Source organism: Sinocyclocheilus anshuiensis, unplaced genomic scaffold, assembly GCF_001515605.1.
Source record: "Sinocyclocheilus anshuiensis isolate Anshui unplaced genomic scaffold, SAMN03320099.WGS_v1.1 scaffold185, whole genome shotgun sequence".
NCBI classification, from domain to species: Eukaryota; Metazoa; Chordata; class Actinopteri; order Cypriniformes; family Cyprinidae; genus Sinocyclocheilus; species Sinocyclocheilus anshuiensis.
In genome coordinates, this window is record NW_015539887.1 from 970,550 (window position 1) to 989,138 (window position 18,589).

Below are 18,589 nucleotides of genomic sequence, written 5' to 3' on the forward strand. Positions count from 1 at the left end.
TACAGTCGTGGTCAGAATTATTGGCACCCTTGGTAAATATGATCAAAAAAGGCTGTGAAAATAAAATTGCATTGTTAATCATTTTGATCTTTTATTTAAAAAAATTCACAAATATCTAACATTTCATTGAACTAAAACAATTGAAAATGGGGAAAATCTCGTTATGAAATCAATGTTTTTTCTCAAATACACGTTGGACACAATTATTGGCACCCCTAGAAATTCTTATGAGTAAAATATCTTCCTTAATCATCCATCACAATGAGAAAAACCAAAGAATATATTTCTGATGGGCAGCAAAAGATAATTGAGCTTCACAAATTAGAAAGTGACTTTAAGAAAAGAGCTAGAGCAGTGAATATTCCCATTTCCACCATCAGGTCAATAATTAAGCAGTTCCAATCAACAGAAAATCTTACAAATCTGCCTGGAAGAGGACGTGTGTCTATATTGTCCTAATGCACGCTGAGGAGGAGAGTTTGAGTGGCTAAAGACTCTCCAAGGACCACAGCTGGAGAATTGCTGAAAATAGTTGAGTCTCAGGGTCAGAAACTTCTAAAAAAAATCAAACAGCACCTACACCACATGTTGTTTGGGAGGGTTTCAAGAAAAAAAATCAAGAAAAGAAAATGCGTGCCAATAATTCTGACCACGAGTGTACATGAAATAACCCCCATATAGCATACATGAATCACCTAGTAGCAGATCTATACAGGTGGAGCTGGGGAAGGTGGAGGGTTTCTGAAGCACGCTGCAAACTGCTACAGCAAGCACTAGTCATATATTTGAATGTTGAATTGTAAATTGTTTGTTTTAATGATGTTTAGATATTTTCATTGAAATATTCATTAAGAAAACAATTTTTGCATTGTTCACATCATGGCCTCCATGTGCTAATCAAAGTCTAGGTGCATTTTTTGTTCAGTGGACTAAAAAAATGCATTTTTAAATGGAAAATCTGAACCTTGCTAGTCATAATACTAACATATACAATTTTCCCTGTTTTTCTACTCAGAGACTGAAAGCTGCCCTTGCCCACCATCCAGGGGGCATGGCGAATGGCAGCATGAACTCCATGGGTCATATGATGGAGATGATGCCATCGCGGCAGGATCAGGCCAGTCACCACCACCTGCACTCTCACCCTCACCAGCACATGCAGGGTCCGCCCCACGGATACCCACACCATGCCCACCACCACCCCGGCCATGCACAGAGCGCCCATCACCACCCACAAAGCCACGGGCACCACAACTCCCACCCGCCCCACCTGCACCCTGCACACGGACATCAGACCTCTCCACACCAACCCATGCACTCTGCTGCTTCACAGGTACTGAACCTGGAGGGAGATACAGTTGTTGAGGTTCTAATACTGCAATATTTGGAGAGTACATTTGATGTGGAGATTGATGAGTTAAGCTGAATTTAACTTTTCGAGTTTACTTGAGTTGGGATAAATTGAGAGAGTGAAACATCAGAAAAAAAAGTTAAACTGGGGCCATGTTGTGAACATCTGCCAGAAAAACTCTTAATAATTATGTTTTTATTTCTAAATTAAAAGTAATTGAAAATAAAATAAAAAATGTCAGGGTGGTACAACTGTCCTAATATCATAATGAAGAACAAATCCTTATTAAAAGAATGACATTTTTTAAAATAAGGTAAATTAATTAAATAAATAAATAAACAAACTAACACTTCAAGTTTTATTGAAGTATTATTAATGTTTAAGGAATTTTTAGTCTGCCAAATCAAAGTTGTGGTGCGACCAACATGCAGAAACACACAGAAAAAAAAAATAATACAGGAAATTATATCATAGAAAGACACCTGCAAACTCGCGAATTATGACAACACAAGATTTGTTCAGGTTGTAAAATGTCATATGATACAAAAAAAAATCTTGTGGTCTTAAAAGCATAATGACATTTATGAAGTAATTATAATGTTTTTAAAAATACTTTTACTTTTAACATCATATGTAAAGCATTTTTAATAATTAAAAAATTACATTCACGTGTTCAAACTGAAAGGAAAATGTAAAGTACTGTATGTTGTTGAAAATGTAAGCTGTAAATGAAAACAGTTCTTACGTATAACTTTCACCACATTTTTGTTGAAAATTATTATAAAAGGTTTTCAAAACTATATGAAATAAAGAGTACATTTCTTAGAACTACTGTATGTGTTTTAAACTAGATTTTTCTCTCACTCTTATGTAATATTAACCTGTCTATTTAAAATTCTGAATCCATCTTTTTGTGATTCAAAGGTTCTGCTTTAATGTATTATTAAGCCAAAGAAGGGGCCCTGTATACATACAAACCATCAAAGCCTCTGCATTTTCCATCGCCTCCAGAAACCTGTAATGATCTAAAGACGGCAAACATGTCAACTGCCAAGCATATGTCAAAGAAGCTTTTTGTAGGCCTTGTGCGCTGGTAGTGGCCCTGTTTCTCAGGGTGTTGTAGAGTATTGGTCCGAGTGGACGTGTGCCGTGGAAAACCGGGCCCTGACACCTCTTTATGAGGGTGGGGCAGCCTGTAAATCACACTGCTGTTTCTCACACCCAGATGTCCATCATAGGACTGTAGGGCCACATGTACAGGGCACATGTTGTTTTAAAGAAAACTCCCAGACAGGAAGTTTCTGACTGAAGAGGTCTGAGCGATGAGATGTTAGACAGGTGATTGGCCGGCAGCCAGATGTATGAATTTAGGGAAGAATTGTAACTTCAGACTTTATGTTGTCCCAGTTATCTCCAGCTGCGCAGCAAATGCATCCGACGCAGACCATTCAGTCCCCGCCGCCCAGCGTAGGTCGTCGTAGACGGGTCGTGGACGAAGACCCCGACGAGCGCCGGAGGAAGTTCCTGGAGAGGAATCGCGCGGCCGCCACACGCTGCAGACAGAAGAGGAAAGTGTGGGTGATGTCGCTAGAAAAGAAAGCAGAGGAGCTCACCCAAACCAACATGCAGCTGCAGGTCAGAATCACTCATACGTACACTTCTCCTCAGCTGAAAGCCTCTGTTCTTAAAGGGTTAGTTCACCCAAAAATGAAAATTAGCCCATGATTTACTCACCCTCAAAGCATGACTTTCTTCTTTAAGATGAATCTAACTGGAGTTATATTAAACATTGTCCTTGCTCTTCCAAGCTTTATAATGGCACTGGGCGGGTGTTTTTTTTCAGCAGTTCAAAAGAAGTCAAATAAAGCGCATCCATCCATAATAAAACATGCCTCACATGGCTCCAAGGGGTGAATAAAGGCCTCCTGTAGATAATAGATGCATTTTTGTAAGAAAAAATCCATATTTAAAACATTATAAACACTTTTCTCTCACTTCCGCTAACTGTCGTAGGCGGAAGCCATTCCGGGAGGATGGCGTAGGATGTATGTGTAGCATTAGGTTCGGTGATTAGTGACGAATGCGGAAGCGTGGAGGAGAAACAGCAAAACAAAACGCCGGTCATGAATTAGAAGCACAAAACGAGGATTTGTAAAGAAAAATGTAGGAGAATTTCAATATAAGCCAAGAGGAGACTGGTTTTCCTTGACTAAAGTAAGGAAACTTTGCTTCCTTTGCTCCTGTAAACAAACTCGCGAGACTAGTATATCTCACAGGCGCGTGTGCGACGCATACGTCCTACGTCATCCGCCCAGAACTGCTTGCACGTATGACAGTTAGTGGAAGTGAGAGAAAAGTGTTTATAACGTTTTAAATATGGATATTTTTCTAACAAAAACGCACCGATTCGCTACAGGAGGCCTTTATTCACCCCATGGAGCTGTGTGAGGCACGTTTTATTATGGATGTGCGCACTTTATTTGACTTATTTTGGACTGTTGAACGAACTCCCCCCCCCCACCACTGCTATTGCAATGCTTGGAAGAGCAAGGACAATTTTGAATGTAACTCCAGTTAGATTCATCTGAAAGAAGAAAGTCATATACAACTAGGGTGCCTTGCAGGTGAGTAAATCATGGGCTAATTTTCATTTTTGGGTGAACTAACCCTTTAAGCATTAAAGCGCACTTCGCTTTGGAAAACACACTGAGATGTATTTCACGCGGGGCTTCATATTTCACTCGATATTAGCTTACTCTAGACCACAGAAGCTCATAAACACCCTTCATTTGACAGCTGAAGCTACTGTCGATGGAGAGCAGACGGGGACGGCTGTGGGGAGGGCAGGGTCAATGGGTTATTGAGGTCTATAGAGTAACCAGAGCACAGTCAGCTGCAGCTGAATGTGTGGTTTGTAGGCCAATAAAACCTCTGAGCATCACGACACATCTCATCTGCGAGAGGTTTCCATTCGTACGCATCCATTTGGGCTCTCAGTAGACCTTGAATTTGCATGGAGATTTACCTGAAAGATTGTGTGTGTAGTCTTGTAAGTCTGTTTTTGGAGGATGTTTGAGTGTATCCTGCACTACCCACAGCTTAACCCAGTCTAAGCTGGTTTTCAGCAGGTCTCCAAGCCTGATTGAGCTGGTGTTCAGGTGATCGGCCGTCTGGCGGTCCAGTCTGACCAGATGACACGTGTCTAAAGCCCCTCTAAAACCATGAAACCAGAACAGCTTGGTTGGTTTGGGCACGGTGATCATCCCCATCAGGCCACATCATTCACTCTCTGCTTATCTGAGTGAGCTGAGGTTAACCTGTCTCGCTCAAGGCCACAATAGTCGATGGTTCACTGGTTGCAGTTTGTGTGGTTTTATCCTTTCAATTACCAGCCTACATTTTTAACCACTAGGCAACACCGCCCTCTTATCAAAAGTTCCTACTAGCGTTAGGCAATGTAAGGATATTTGTGATTTGGCTGACAATATAAAATTAAGCAAAACTTTGAATATCGTAAAGATTTTAATTCATTTTTAATTTATTTTATAAACCCTCTTTGCCTCATGACTAAAATCGAATCAGTTGAAGACACTGATTCACTGGCATTGTGGCTCAAAAATGTTCATTGAAGTTTCTTTTTGGCAATTTCCATATATTGAAATATTTACACTGTAATGATCAGATGTTTGGGGTTGGTACGATTTTTCTTCTCTCCATGCTCACCAAGAGCTTATTTGATCAAAAATACAGTATAAATAATAACTGTTTTCTATTTTAAATTGATTTAAAAATGTTTATTCCTGTGTTGGCAAAGCTGAATTTCAGCAGCCATTACTCCAGTCTTCAGTCACATGATCCTTCAGAAATCATTCTAAAAAAACATACTGACCCAAACTTTTCAACGGTAATGTATATTTAGCAAAAACATATATGTAGGCAAACATTTCTGTTTATTATGATGCATTTTTATACTGGTGTAAATAAATGGTGCATACTGTATATACATTTTCTATATAATTTGTCCTTTCATTTAGTTAAAAAAAACCTTGCCTTCATTGTTGCTAAATTTTTATGGTATTTTGCTTTTTGCGTTAAATATTTAAAATTAAATTTGCTTTGGTTGAAATTAAGGTTCCTCTGGGAAAAAAAAATAAAAATATGATCAGATATGTTTTATATTTTCAAAAGGCTGAAAAATAGTGAGAGATAATTTCACCCAGCCCAAGTTCCCCATAACAATAGAACAAAACATGTTAAATATGTTTGTTTTTCTTTGTTATTGCATAGTTTGCCGAGGTGGGACAGAATGCTCATAGACACTCTGGCACTCTCATAGTCCCACTGTTCAGGCTTGTTTTGCCTTTTGTGAAATATTCACCCCACAGTCACAAACATGGTACCTGTCAAAGCGAGGATTCTTCTCCACCAAGCATCCCTGAAACGCTGCCATGTTTTCGTATCGTTCTGCTAAATCATTTAATCAAATTCAAGAACTCTGTGTGATCAGACGCTCGTGTTTCCCACAACGGTAATTGCAGAGAATTCACCGCCTGTTCATTATGAGGTTTTCTAATGAGACCCAGACTTGTCTGGCCTTTAATTCATTGTGTCTGCTGGGAGGTTTGATATGAAGCTGCCAATACATCCACCAGAGACCTTTTTCCAAGATGTTTGTCATAATTATGTTAAGTATTGTATGGTTTATGACAAAAACAGAACATCATAAACATGTGTGCCTTTGTTTAAATTTGTTTACATACTAGGGAACCATAGGGGCTAACTGTCACAAACACGGCTTAAACTTAATCTTAAACTACATAGGAATTTCAATAGACAGTAACTCTTAAGCAGTCAAATCCAGGACAGACTGTATCCAGGAAACTTGTACTTTGTGAAATATACATGTTTTTAACTGTGAAATAATGAGGGACATTTAGTTTTGATTAATTTCTGTTGCTACACACTATGTTTTGTTTTATGTCTTTAGCCAAAGTGTATGACTGGATCTTTCACTAGCAATAAGTTATTCAATTCCATATAATCACTGAGGGATTTTTTGTGAGTGTTTCATGTTATCATTGTTTTTGTTGGCAGAACGAGGTCACCATGCTAAAGAACGAGGTGACACAACTGAAACAGCTTTTATTGACACATAAGGACTGTCCCATTACCGCCATGCAGAAAGAGTCTCAAGGTTACCTCAGTGAGTACTGTCACGCACCCACACGGCCAGAGGTGACATTACGTAATAACGATTATACACTATATTGTTTGTAGGACACACCCACTGATATAGATACTCCTGACATTTTTAAAATGTATGGAGGCTGCCACTCCCTGGTTATAGAGGAGGGCAAAAGCGCTCATTTTCTCAGTCACTGACAAACCAGTTGCCTAGCAGTGTTTATGATGCAGAAATATTGTTTCCATTTTCTCTTTGAAGTAAATGTCTTCAGGTGATGTACACTCCCTGTCTTCTTAAACTTCCAAATTCATCAATAATGAATGAAGTTATGAATATTTAAATATTCATCTCAATGTGGTGTTTGTTATTTTCACATTATTGTCCTGTCTTCTCATAGGAAACAAAAATCACAAATGAGATCTCGTAAATATCTCAGTTGTTTTTCCTAAACTATATACGGATGGATGGACGAATAAACAGACAGGCAGACAGACAGACAGACAGAGAGACAGATGGATGGACAAATAGACAGAGGATGGATGGATGGACGAATAGACAGGCAGACAGACAGACAGACAGATGGATGGACAAATAGACAGAGGATGGATGGATGGACGGACGGACCAGAAAGACAGACATATGGATGGATGGATGGATGGACGGATGGACAGAAAGACAGACATATGGATGGATAAATGGATGGATGGACGAATAGACGGATGGATGGATGGATGGATGGACAAATAGACGGATGGATGGATGGATGGACGAATAGACAGACAGACGGATGGATGGATTGATGGATGATTGGATGGATGGATGAATGAATGGACAGACAGATGGATGGATGGATGGACAGATAGACATATCTATGGATGGATGGACAGATAGACAGACATATGGATGGGTGGATGGATGGATAAACATATTGATAGGTAGATGGATGGATGGATGGATGGATGGATGGATGGATAGACATATCAATAGGTGAATGCATGGGTGGATGGATGGATGAATGGACAGATAAGGAGTGGGTCGATGGACAGATAGAGATACGGATGGATAAATGGATGAATGGACAAATGAATGAATGCATGAATGGGATGAATAGACTGATTGATGGACAGGTAGACATGTTAATGGATGGAGAGATAGACAGACATATGGATGGGTGGATGGATGGATGGATGGATGGCTGAATGGACAGATAAGGAATGGATGGATGGACAGATAGAGATATGGATGGATAAATGGATGAATGGACAAATGAATGAATGCATGAATGGGATGAATAGACAGATTGATGGACAGGTAGACATATTGATGGATGGACAGATAGACAGACATATGGATGGGTGGGTGGATGGATGGATAAACATTGATAGGTAGATGGATGGATGGATGGATGGATAGACATATCAATAGGTGAATGCATGGGTGGATGGATGGATGGATGGATGGATTAATGGACAGATAAGGAATGGATGGATGGACAGATAGAGATACGGATGGATAAATGGATGAATGGACAAATTAATGAATGCATGAATGGGATGAATAGACAGATTGATGGACAGGTAGACATATTGATGGATGGACGGATAGACAGACATATATGACCCTGGACCTCAAAACCAGTCATAAGGGTCAATTTCTTGAAATTAAGATTTATACATCATCTGAAAGCTGAATAATTAAGCTTTCCATTGATGTATGGTTTGTTAGGACAATATTTGGCTGAGAGACAACTATTTGAATATCTGGAATCTGAGGGTGCAAAAAAATCAAAATACTGAGAAAATCGCTGTAACAAAGTTCGTAGATTGGGAAGAAGGAGGCGGGAACCGGCAAACATTTAAACACAAAACTTTAATAAACAAGTGAACGAACACAAAACGAAAGTAAAAACGGCAGCCCCTCACGTACGACTGCCGCATAAACCATAATATAAGAACAACGTAAAATCCAGGCCTGGTCCTCTCTCGTCCTTCACTGTCGTTACTCCTCCTTTTATCTTTCCGGAGCTCCTCCGTGGGACTCAAGACCGGTGAGTGGTGCAGGTTTCGCTCATTATCATTTACTCCACCGGCCTCGCTCCGTTCCCACGGCTCTTGTTCCCGCCCCACTCGTCACATTTGCCTTTAAAGTTGTCCAAATGAAGTACTTAGCAATGCATATTACTAATCAAAATTTAAGTTTTGATATATTTATGGTAGGAAATTTACTAAATATCTTCATGGAACATGATCTTTACTTAATATTCTGATGATTTTTGGCATAAAAGAAAAATGGATCATTTTGATCCATACAATGTATTGTTGGCTATTGCTACAAATATAGCCGTGCTACTTACGACTGGTTTTGTGGTCCAGGGTCACATATGGATGGATGAATGGACAGATAGACATGAATGGATGCATGGATGGACAAACAGGCTAAAACGACAGATGGATAGATGAAGGAAAGATGGACTGAGAGACAGAGAGACATCTGAATGGACGCAACCAGACATCTTCATCTCTCCTATTGTCCCTCAGGTCCAGAGAGCAGTCCGGCAGGAAGTCCCATCCCTGTAACCCAGCAGCAAGTCATCCAGCACAATACCATCACCACCTCCAGCACAGCACCCAATCACCGCACAGATATTAACTCCATTCACTAGAGACTCCACCCCTGACGCCCCCCACCACGCTGGACATTCCTACTGCAAATTCTGGACAGACACACACACCTCTGTGCCTCTGTGGCAGCTTATTATTCTGTTTGTGATTTGTAAATGTAAACTGATTACCATTTTGTTTAGTTCTGTGTCTGCATAGGGAGTCTGCATAAATCATCGGGCACCATCTCACTTGTCAAGGACATCACTAATGGAAACACAACTGTTACATCTGTTCCTGGATTACTACTGGACCACTGCCTTTACAAATGACAGAATTCAGATAGCTGGATAGCTTTTGATATGAATTTTCCATTGCCAAAAAGATGCTGTCCTTTTCCTTTCTGTTTATTGTTATAACAATTACTCTCACATTCCCCTTTTTATCAAATTCAAAATGATAAATTAGGAAGGTCAGTCTCCATTGGGAGTTCCTAATGAAAGTAACCTGAAGCAATATGAATCTCTGACATGCTCAGCAATCTGATTGTCTTCACTTGCTCGCTCGGACCAGAATCTAGATCAGATTAAGTTCAACCTATTAGCTCCTGTCATTTCAGATATAATTTCAAAAGTTATCTTCGTAAAACAAAACGGCTTTCACTCCTAAGATAGTACAGATCATGTAAATGGAATGCATTTATCAAGCTCACACAAGCTTCTGTGATCATATGCCCTGCTGAACATGTGTGAGATTTCGGAGTATTACCAGAGTGGCGAGATCACAGCTGCAATAGTCTTGCACCAGGAAGACATCTCACTTGGCGTTCAAACGTTTCAGAAGACACCATCAGCTGTTTCATTTTAAGCTGGTGTAACTTCTGGTCAGATCTACCGCTGGTCCTCGTCAGTTTGCATATTACTTCTACTGGCAGTTAATTTCGGTATCTGTTTCGGATCAGCGAGTGGACTAAGTATTACGCACATACTTCAATACATTTTTATGTATGTTTTGTGCTCATATGTGGGCCTTCCAACCACATTCAAAACACTCCATCTAATCTTGAACCAGAATAATGCCATGGAAGACATTTGGAAGCTTTTGCTTTACCTGAGGCTATGGAAAACTTCCACTGAAGCCAAATGCATTGTTAAATGCTACTTAAAATTAGCTTTCATTTTGACTTGAAGTATTGTTTAGATCTTCCTCGGGCATTCTGACTGTGAGGTAAATTAAATTTAATAGGATTAAATGTAATAGGATATATTTTGATACATCCCAGTTCATACTCCTGGTTTGTTTGGTGCCTAGGAAATCATATGAGGCTTCCTTCTTGACATTGACCATGGTAAATTCTGCACTTGACTATAGTACTTAGGAAACTGTCAGGCTCCATCAAAGGTTCTGGGAATGTGCTTTTGATTTTGAGATGTTATTATTACTGTAAGGGGCCGTTCACCAAGAATGCATTTTCACGTTTATAAAATGCAAAAGGCAGGTTCTCAAGATTCATTTGCACTTCGTACAACTTGACAAGGAGCAGAGACATGCAGTGCAATGCCATTTTGTTGGCTGTCTCAATCACAAATCCTTCCAGTGCACTGGAATGTTTGCTTCTTAAAAAAATCTCACAATGCACCACAAAACCAGGGCACATTTATGGCTACTGTGTTCCCTTACCAGAAAATACATCCCATTTTCTGAACCGCCTCAACTCAGTACATATCATTACACGATAGAAGTTTTGATGGTGGCATTTTACAACTCAGAAACAGTGTCTCAATGTGTAATGAGCCAGGGTTCTTACCAGTGCATGATACACTGATTCACAACCTAGGGAGCTGATTGAAACACACCCGAATAAACGTCATGCAATGGAACGTGAAAACGCATTCTGTGTGAACTGCCCTAATAATAACATTCCAAGGTGAACTTTGTAAGGGATGTATGGGCAAGGTCCCATATACCTCATTAGTGTATGATCATGGACCGATGAGCTATAAAGTTGGCCACTGTCACTTTAAGATATTGAGTCCTAAATACCTTAAAGACGGTGACACACCAAACCAACATTAAAGAACTAGCGGCGATGAAAGGCGACTGTTGTTATCTTGCGTCGCATGTGTTTGGGCCAAAAAGTTGCCGCAAAGGCTACAGCCAAAGGCCAGCTAGTATGCACATTCTGCATATGCGTGAAAGGAAATAACTTTCCATACCAGCAGGTGGCAGTAGTTGGCAACCGTGTTCTGCATTCAAAAAGGGAAACCGAACTACAGATATACAAACCGTAAAAAAAGCAGTGCTTTTAACTTACTTTATTCCATATGTTGTTTCGTTGCCATATCATTATGAAAATATTTGCATACCAGAATGCTCAGGTAAGATGTGAAATTAGAACAGCCATCTGTGTGCAGCCTCTTTGTTGTTTGCTTGTTTTCGTCACTTTTGTTTTTCTTCTTGTGCACTGGTTCGCTAAGCTAAGCAGCCAATCCAGCGCTACCTCACAACCAATTCATATGTACTTTACGAGGTGGCTAATATGTACAAATGTGTATGACTTCATTCATTCGATTTTATATGATTTCTGGAGGGGTAGGTTTAGGGGCGGGGTTAGGGGTGGTCATTCGTACGAATTTGCCAACTCGTAATATGTGCATGATATTTTTCACAAAATGTACAAATTCGTACTAGTGAGGTTGTAAGAATTCATACAAATTAGCCACCTAGTAAAATATCTACGAATTGCCGTGAGATTGAGTTGGCCAATCAGAGTGATCTTTCTCACCGACTCCCTGAGACTAATTTAACATGCTTAATCGGCCAAAAAGACACCGACAGGGTCCGACTAGTGGTGACGGTGTGGAACTGACACTGGCAGGCGTCCGACTGTTGGCTTGGTGTGTCACGGACTTTAGTCACATTTTCCTTGTCTAATTGCAAGTAATGACACAATTTGGTCCACTTTTGTTTCTCTCCGATGCGAAAATGTAGCAATTTACTATTTCTACACAGGTACTGATCTAGACCAATCTTCATACTGCTTTCCAAATGTCACTATGTGCCTGAATATGTCTTAAATACTCACATAGGGAGGAATGTCAGTCCTTAGTAATACCTTGATATCATTGCATTTATTTTCAATTCAGGTTGAACTTTAAGGCCTTGACATTGTTTAGCTTTTTTGTAAAGACTAATTATAAGTGTTTTATTGTGGACACTGTTTTGTTTTGGACTCATTTTGGTGTTTATGGACTTTTCTACCTTCTTGAACCAAGGAGGCCTGTGATGAGAATACAGGCAAGCTGGAATGTTGGAATATTTCCCCTCTGCCGAAAAAGGGCCTTTTTTCCAGCAGCTAAGCTCAGAACTCTGTTTCATGTTTTTCACAGTTTGTAGAGGATTTTTCTTCCCTCCTAAATGGAACATATTGATTCCCTTCGCCTTTCCTCGCAGCACTGTGTTTGGAACAAGAGCGTGCAAAACGACCTCCACATTGAGAGGTGGAAATCTTGTAGCTGTCTATGCACTTTGACCTCTGCGCAGCAGAGGATGGAATAGCCATATAGAAGACTCAGCGATTCGCAGTTCCCACACCAGCGAGAGCCAGCCACTGTCAATCTATGGAGCAACGCAACATGTACGGACCAATCGGATTGGGTTTCGAGTGGATGGCCTTCGAACCGAACGCTTGGGTTTTGGCGGTGCTCCTGTAGCTTTAAGACTTTAAACTGTCCCTTTAGAGAAAACCTGTTTGTCACACTGTGAAATAGGTGACATCAAGGTGAACTGGAAACACGACTGATTGTTGATTTTGTTGGACCTTATGGTGGTTTGGTTGTTTCCCAGCATAGTTCACATAGGATAGTTCACCCAAAAATGAACATTGTCATCATTTACTCAGCCTAATATCATTTCATACTGTATCTTTCTTATCTTTCTTCTGAAAAGCACGAAAGGACATATTTTGAAAAACTTTTTAGAGTTTTGTCCATACAATGAAAGTCAATGGGGTCCAAACATTTCAAACTTCAAAAAGGACATAAATGTAGTGTAAAATAAATGAAGTCACTGATTAAATACTGTATGGTGACACATCAGTAATAGCAAACCTCATTGGTTCTTGTGTGTCACATGATGTCACAACACAAAAACCAGTCAGGTTTGATGTTACTGCGCTGTTTCCGTATTTTATTTGTGCTCTGTGTAGATTAGTTGATCAATGATTCGATTTGAGAGCGAATAACCACTTTGTTCACTGATCGTATGATTTCAGAAGACTGGAGTTGTTTGGATTACTTTTATGCTGCCTTGATTTATATTTTGAATCTTGAAACTTTTGGACCATTGACTCGTTGACTTTCACTGTATGGACAAGAAAATGCTAAAACATTTGTCAAAATATGTAATTTAGTGTTCTGCAGAAAATAAAATGAGTGAAGGTGAAATTACATTTACTGTTGTTTGACAATTTTTTTGCGAACAAAATTCAGTCATTTCAACAGGAATTCAAGAGAACAAGAATATCGTGTGTGGGAGAAAGATTTCCTCACTCAGATTTCGCAACTGATTCACCACACTAACCAACAAAAACTGCTTGGTTTTAAAGTGTCCATAGTGTAGAGATGTATAAAGCACAGCTCACACAGACTTCAATAGACAATGGACCTTTTTTGCCCAATGTGACCACACCTAAAATGATGATCGCATTTTTTGGGTGAACTGTCCCTTTAAGTAACTCAAATCAACATTCAGTGTTTTCTGTGCATGTAGCATTATAATGTGGTTTCGAATGGGATTCTGATGCCCACAAAAGGTGTGGGTTTCAATGTTTTTGGATTGTGAGCTTGAAAGTTAACTTGAGATCTGTGTATGCATGCATTTTCACTCCCGTTGGCATCTCAGACTTCACACTCACAAGTTTTGCAATGTTTAACCCTACGTGATGATGTAATAATATGGTGGGAGGGGCTTGCTAAAAAGCAGTTTGGATCTCCATGGAGGACTTTAAACAGTCTAAAGTTGCATTTTATTTCATCTCCTGCATCTTTACATTTCAAAGCAAGGTGGTCAGGGCCACGTCATCTCTTACCCAAGCAACATAACATATAAGAACACACTGAACTGGAAATATTTCACTTGCTCTCAGTGAGTAACAGACATTAATCTCAAATTGTTGATTTGGCATCAGTCCTTGTTAGGATGGGTGGATGGATGTCTTTTGTAATAGCATTCTTTTAAAACGGAGGGAGATTTTTTTTGTGTGTGCGTGCGAGTATATGTGTGCTTTTGTGTGCATAGTTTTTTTTTTTTTTTTTATTTTTTGGGGGGAATACACATTAATAAGACTATAAATGTATCATTGCAACAAAACTATAAATATTGTATACATTTTCATTAATTTTTGTAATCTTGTTCCCGTAATGCAACCACCTTTCTTTTTGAAAGGAGTACATGTTTGGTACATGTTTGTAAATAATGTTTGCATAGCACTTGCAGTCTTCAAATGTTTGCCTGTTCATTTCAGAGCTGAAACATTGCATTGTTTGTTACGCATATTGAATTTATGAATTCACACACGCTTGCATAACTTTGTATATTTTATGTTTATTAATGCCTTGAACATTTAGCTGTTATGCAAATGTACAGATGTGAGATCACTACAGCTATATTACAATATGAAAATAAAATAATAAGCAACTAGTTAATAGTGAGAATTGGTCCTTACAATAAAGTGTTACAGCTTTTGTTGTTGTATTTATATAAAAAAAATAACCTTATGGATTCAAAATGAAAAGACAAAATAAAAGTAGTACATTATACTAAAATCATACTTTAATCAAAAACTGATCATGTAAAATAAAAACATAGCCCCTACACTTAACACATAGTCCAATAAAAATATAACCCCCCCAACTCTTTTCATAATAGCACACATTTGCATTGAAAAACACATTACACAACTGAACAATGATTCATTCAGTGGTCACTTTACATTCAATATGAGTTTAGTGTATCAATGTGACGAGAATCCATCTGTAGAAAGGAATCTGTCAATCATGTCAAATGATCTCTCTGGTTGATCATAAGGCAAAATATGCCCGCCTCCCCTGACAATAACCTACAGAGAAGAAAAAAGAAATTTGTTATGAGTGAACATGTCATGAATGTATTTTTACAATTGGTATACATTGGCATAAGCCAACGTAATTACAGCAAATGTTTTTTATAATAATAATAATAATAATAAATGTATTAAATGTAACATTTATTTTACACATTATTTAAATACATTTACCAAAATTATTATAGTTATTAAAAATTACAATAAATTTGTTTATCTACTGATGAGGATGTAAGCAGATTTTGGAACTAACAATAGACAGAATAGGTATGGATTCAGCCAATGATGATCATTTCAAAATTAGATCATATATTGGTTGATAAATTAAATATATTGATCTAGCAGTACTGCGAACCCTCACCTGAAAGAACTCTCCCACTTGTCGTATGTAACCTGCCACTTCAGTATCACTAGGCTGGACCTTCCAGTGGAAGCGCTCTACTTTTTTATACTCGTCCGCTTTAGACCAGTTCACAGTGGGCAGGAAGCGCTCAGTCAGAGGGGCTGCAACGATGACATCAAGCTGTCCACTGTAGATCAACACCTGTGAACAGACGATTACATCCATCCCACAGATTAATCCAAAGAGAGAGTTCTGGACGGAAGCAACTTCCTACATATCATTTTTTAAAGAAAAGTCATGTTAAAATTTTGAACAGTTATTTGTACATCTCTCAATTATCATTGTATTGCTTTGCATTATGTTTTGCTCCACAAAATAAAAACTACAAAGCTTTGATCATAAAACTAAGCATTTAAATATTTTACTAGGACATATTATTATAGAGTGACAGCTAATCAATAATATTAATAGTGACGTAATATTACGTCAATATTAATTAATAATACTAATAGTGACGTATTGAAGTTGCGTTTGGTCTCGTACTCTATTGCATACCTTGTCAGTGTTGTGCGCTTGCTTAGACCTTTGTTGTGATAAACAGTAAAGTGTGTTCAAGCGCTAGCAAAAGACAGTGTAAAGAAATACTCTTTGAGAGAAGCAGTCAATCAGTGGAAGTTAAAAGCAGATCGTAAGTGTATTTATTTCTTGTCTCATTAGTGTTTAGCTCAGTTGTCTTTGCTAGGAAACACTTGTTTGTTTACTGTGTTGAGACGTGCTGAAGTTGCGTTTGGTCTCGTACTCTATCGCATACCTTCTCAGTGTCGTGCGCTTGCTTAGACCTTTGTTGTGATAAACAGTAAAGTGTGTTCAGCTGAATTCAATTTCCGTTTTGTCCGACGGGTATAAAAAGGTTAGTATACCGCGGTAGCCTTCCTGTTAATCCCTCCTCGTGTGAAGACCATCGACTCTACCGTGCGACCCCACCGGGCAGGGACACCAGCAAGGGATATAAGTATCGCTTTTGCTTCATACTGTTTCAGTTTTTAAAACCAATTCTTACCATGTGTTTCCAGATCCCTCCTATCACTACCACTCGCAAACCACGTTTCACACACTGTAGGCAGCGCAATCCTAACAACCTGCACACTTTGCCTATGTCTGCTAATACACTACTTTATTTTTCATTTGGTCTCTGGAATTGCCAGTCTGCTGTAAACAAAGCCGATTTAATTACTTCTATTATTAGTCATTCAAAGCTAAATCTCGCGGCCCTGACAGAGACCTGGATCAAACCAGAGGACACTGCTACACCTGCTGCACTCTCCAATAATTTCTAATTTTCCCACTCCCTCCATTTGACTGGAAGAGGTGGAGGTACAGGAAATTTAATCCTTTACCATCTTTGGGTATCAACAGCTGTTACAGCTCCTTTGAATCTCATTCAGTTACTATTACCTACACTCTTAAAATCCATTTTGTAGTTGTTTATCGACCCCCAGGACCACTAGGTAACTTCTTGGATGAATAAGATGTGTTGCTCTCAACCTTTCCTGAGGATGGTAATCCCCTAGTTATGCTTGGAGACTTCAACATCCACCTAGATAAAACTCAGGCTGCAGACTTCCACACTCTGCTTGCCTCTTTTGATCTCAACCGAGTGTCAACTACTGCTACTCACAAATCAGGCAACCAACTGGACCGTATGCTGCGTTCAAGTCCTCCTGGGACGTTCGTACTTACGAGTTGACAAGTCGTAATTACGACGTCAGGTGCGTTCAAGTCAGTTTAGTCGGCACAAGATGGCGGTGTACCTTCTTTTAATAAATTACAAGAAAATACAACAGGGTCTGTTAACTCTGTTTATAGAAAATGAAGAGCAAAGAATTCGCATCAGGTGTGTTTTGCGTTTTTAATATTTTTTTTAGATCAGGATCCCAGTATAATTGATTTTCAGCTTCAACAAATGCTAAAATACAGAGATTAAAAAAAGCTGTTAGCTAAATGCAACATGCAACATGGCAAATCTAAATATTTTTCACCTATAGGTGCAAAAATTATAGCATTTTTTTACTTGGATTTCTTTAACTAGCTGCGTAACAAGAACATGACCAATTTAAGTTTATAGGACAACTATCAATTTAAACAAAAAATTACCGTCAACTATAGACGTTGCATCCATCGATTCCGCCATGTTTCTCACTGACACGCCCCCAACTCGGAAACTCGGGGCTTAAAGAAAATTTTCGAGTTTCCCACTCGTAATAACGAGTTTGTGGTGCCGTTCATGTGCGTTCAACTCGTAAATATGATCTATCCGACATGACTTGAACGCACCATTATCTACACACGACACTGCTCCACTGATCATGTACTGGTTACTCCACTGCACACCTCGGATCACTTCCTCCTCGCTCTTAACCTCAACATGGTTCCTGACACAACACATAACCCCACACATGTCACTTTTCGACGTAACCTACGCTCTCTCTCACCCTCCTGGCTATATGCTATGGTTTCATCTTTGCTTCCTTCCCCTGAACAGTTATCATCTCTTGATGTTAACTGTGCTACTGATACTTTCTGCTCCACTCTTACATCTTGTTTAGACACAGTCTACCTATGCTCACTCTCACCCTCCCGGCTATCTGCTATGGTTTCATCTTCGCTTCCTTCCCCTAAACTGTTAGCATCAAAAGATACTTTCTGATACTGATACTTTCTGCTCCACTCTTACATCTTGTTTAGACACAGTCTGCCCCTTGTCTTCCAGACCAGCCTGTACCACCCCTTCTGCCCCTTGGTCCATAACAAAATTAACAATTCCTCTAACTCTCGCATGCGCTTTAAAACATTTTCCTCGCTCCTTTGTCCTCCTCCTCTCCCTCTTGCATCAACTCTAATAGCTGACGACTTTGCTACGTTTTTCATTAATAAAATTAAAAACATCAGTGCACAATTTTCCACACCACAATCTGTCAAGCACATCTTA

General features: G+C 39.2%; 2 protein-coding genes across 3 annotated transcripts in view; one reads left to right on the forward strand and one right to left on the reverse strand.

The window, feature by feature from the left end:
- LOC107685539 (cyclic AMP-responsive element-binding protein 5-like) overlaps positions 1-13,110 on the forward strand; it is a 76,365-nt gene extending 63,255 nt beyond the window's left edge. The window contains exons 8-11 of the mRNA XM_016482156.1: positions 1,016-1,333; positions 2,759-2,986; positions 6,446-6,554; positions 9,074-13,110. Coding sequence (XP_016337642.1) covers positions 1,016-1,333; positions 2,759-2,986; positions 6,446-6,554; positions 9,074-9,198 — 780 coding nt within the window. The 3' untranslated portion in view covers positions 9,199-13,110. The remainder of the gene's footprint in view (positions 1-1,015; positions 1,334-2,758; positions 2,987-6,445; positions 6,555-9,073) is intronic.
- Positions 13,111-14,998: 1,888 nt separating this feature from the next.
- LOC107685540 (probable serine carboxypeptidase CPVL) overlaps positions 14,999-18,589 on the reverse strand; it is an 11,964-nt gene continuing 8,373 nt past the window's right edge. For both annotated transcript variants that reach the window (XM_016482158.1, XM_016482157.1), the window contains exons 12-13: positions 15,619-15,801; positions 14,999-15,254 (exon numbers count right to left, since the gene is read on the reverse strand). In XM_016482158.1, coding sequence (XP_016337644.1) covers positions 15,150-15,254; positions 15,619-15,801 — 288 coding nt within the window. In that variant the 3' untranslated portion in view covers positions 14,999-15,149. The remainder of the gene's footprint in view (positions 15,255-15,618; positions 15,802-18,589) is intronic.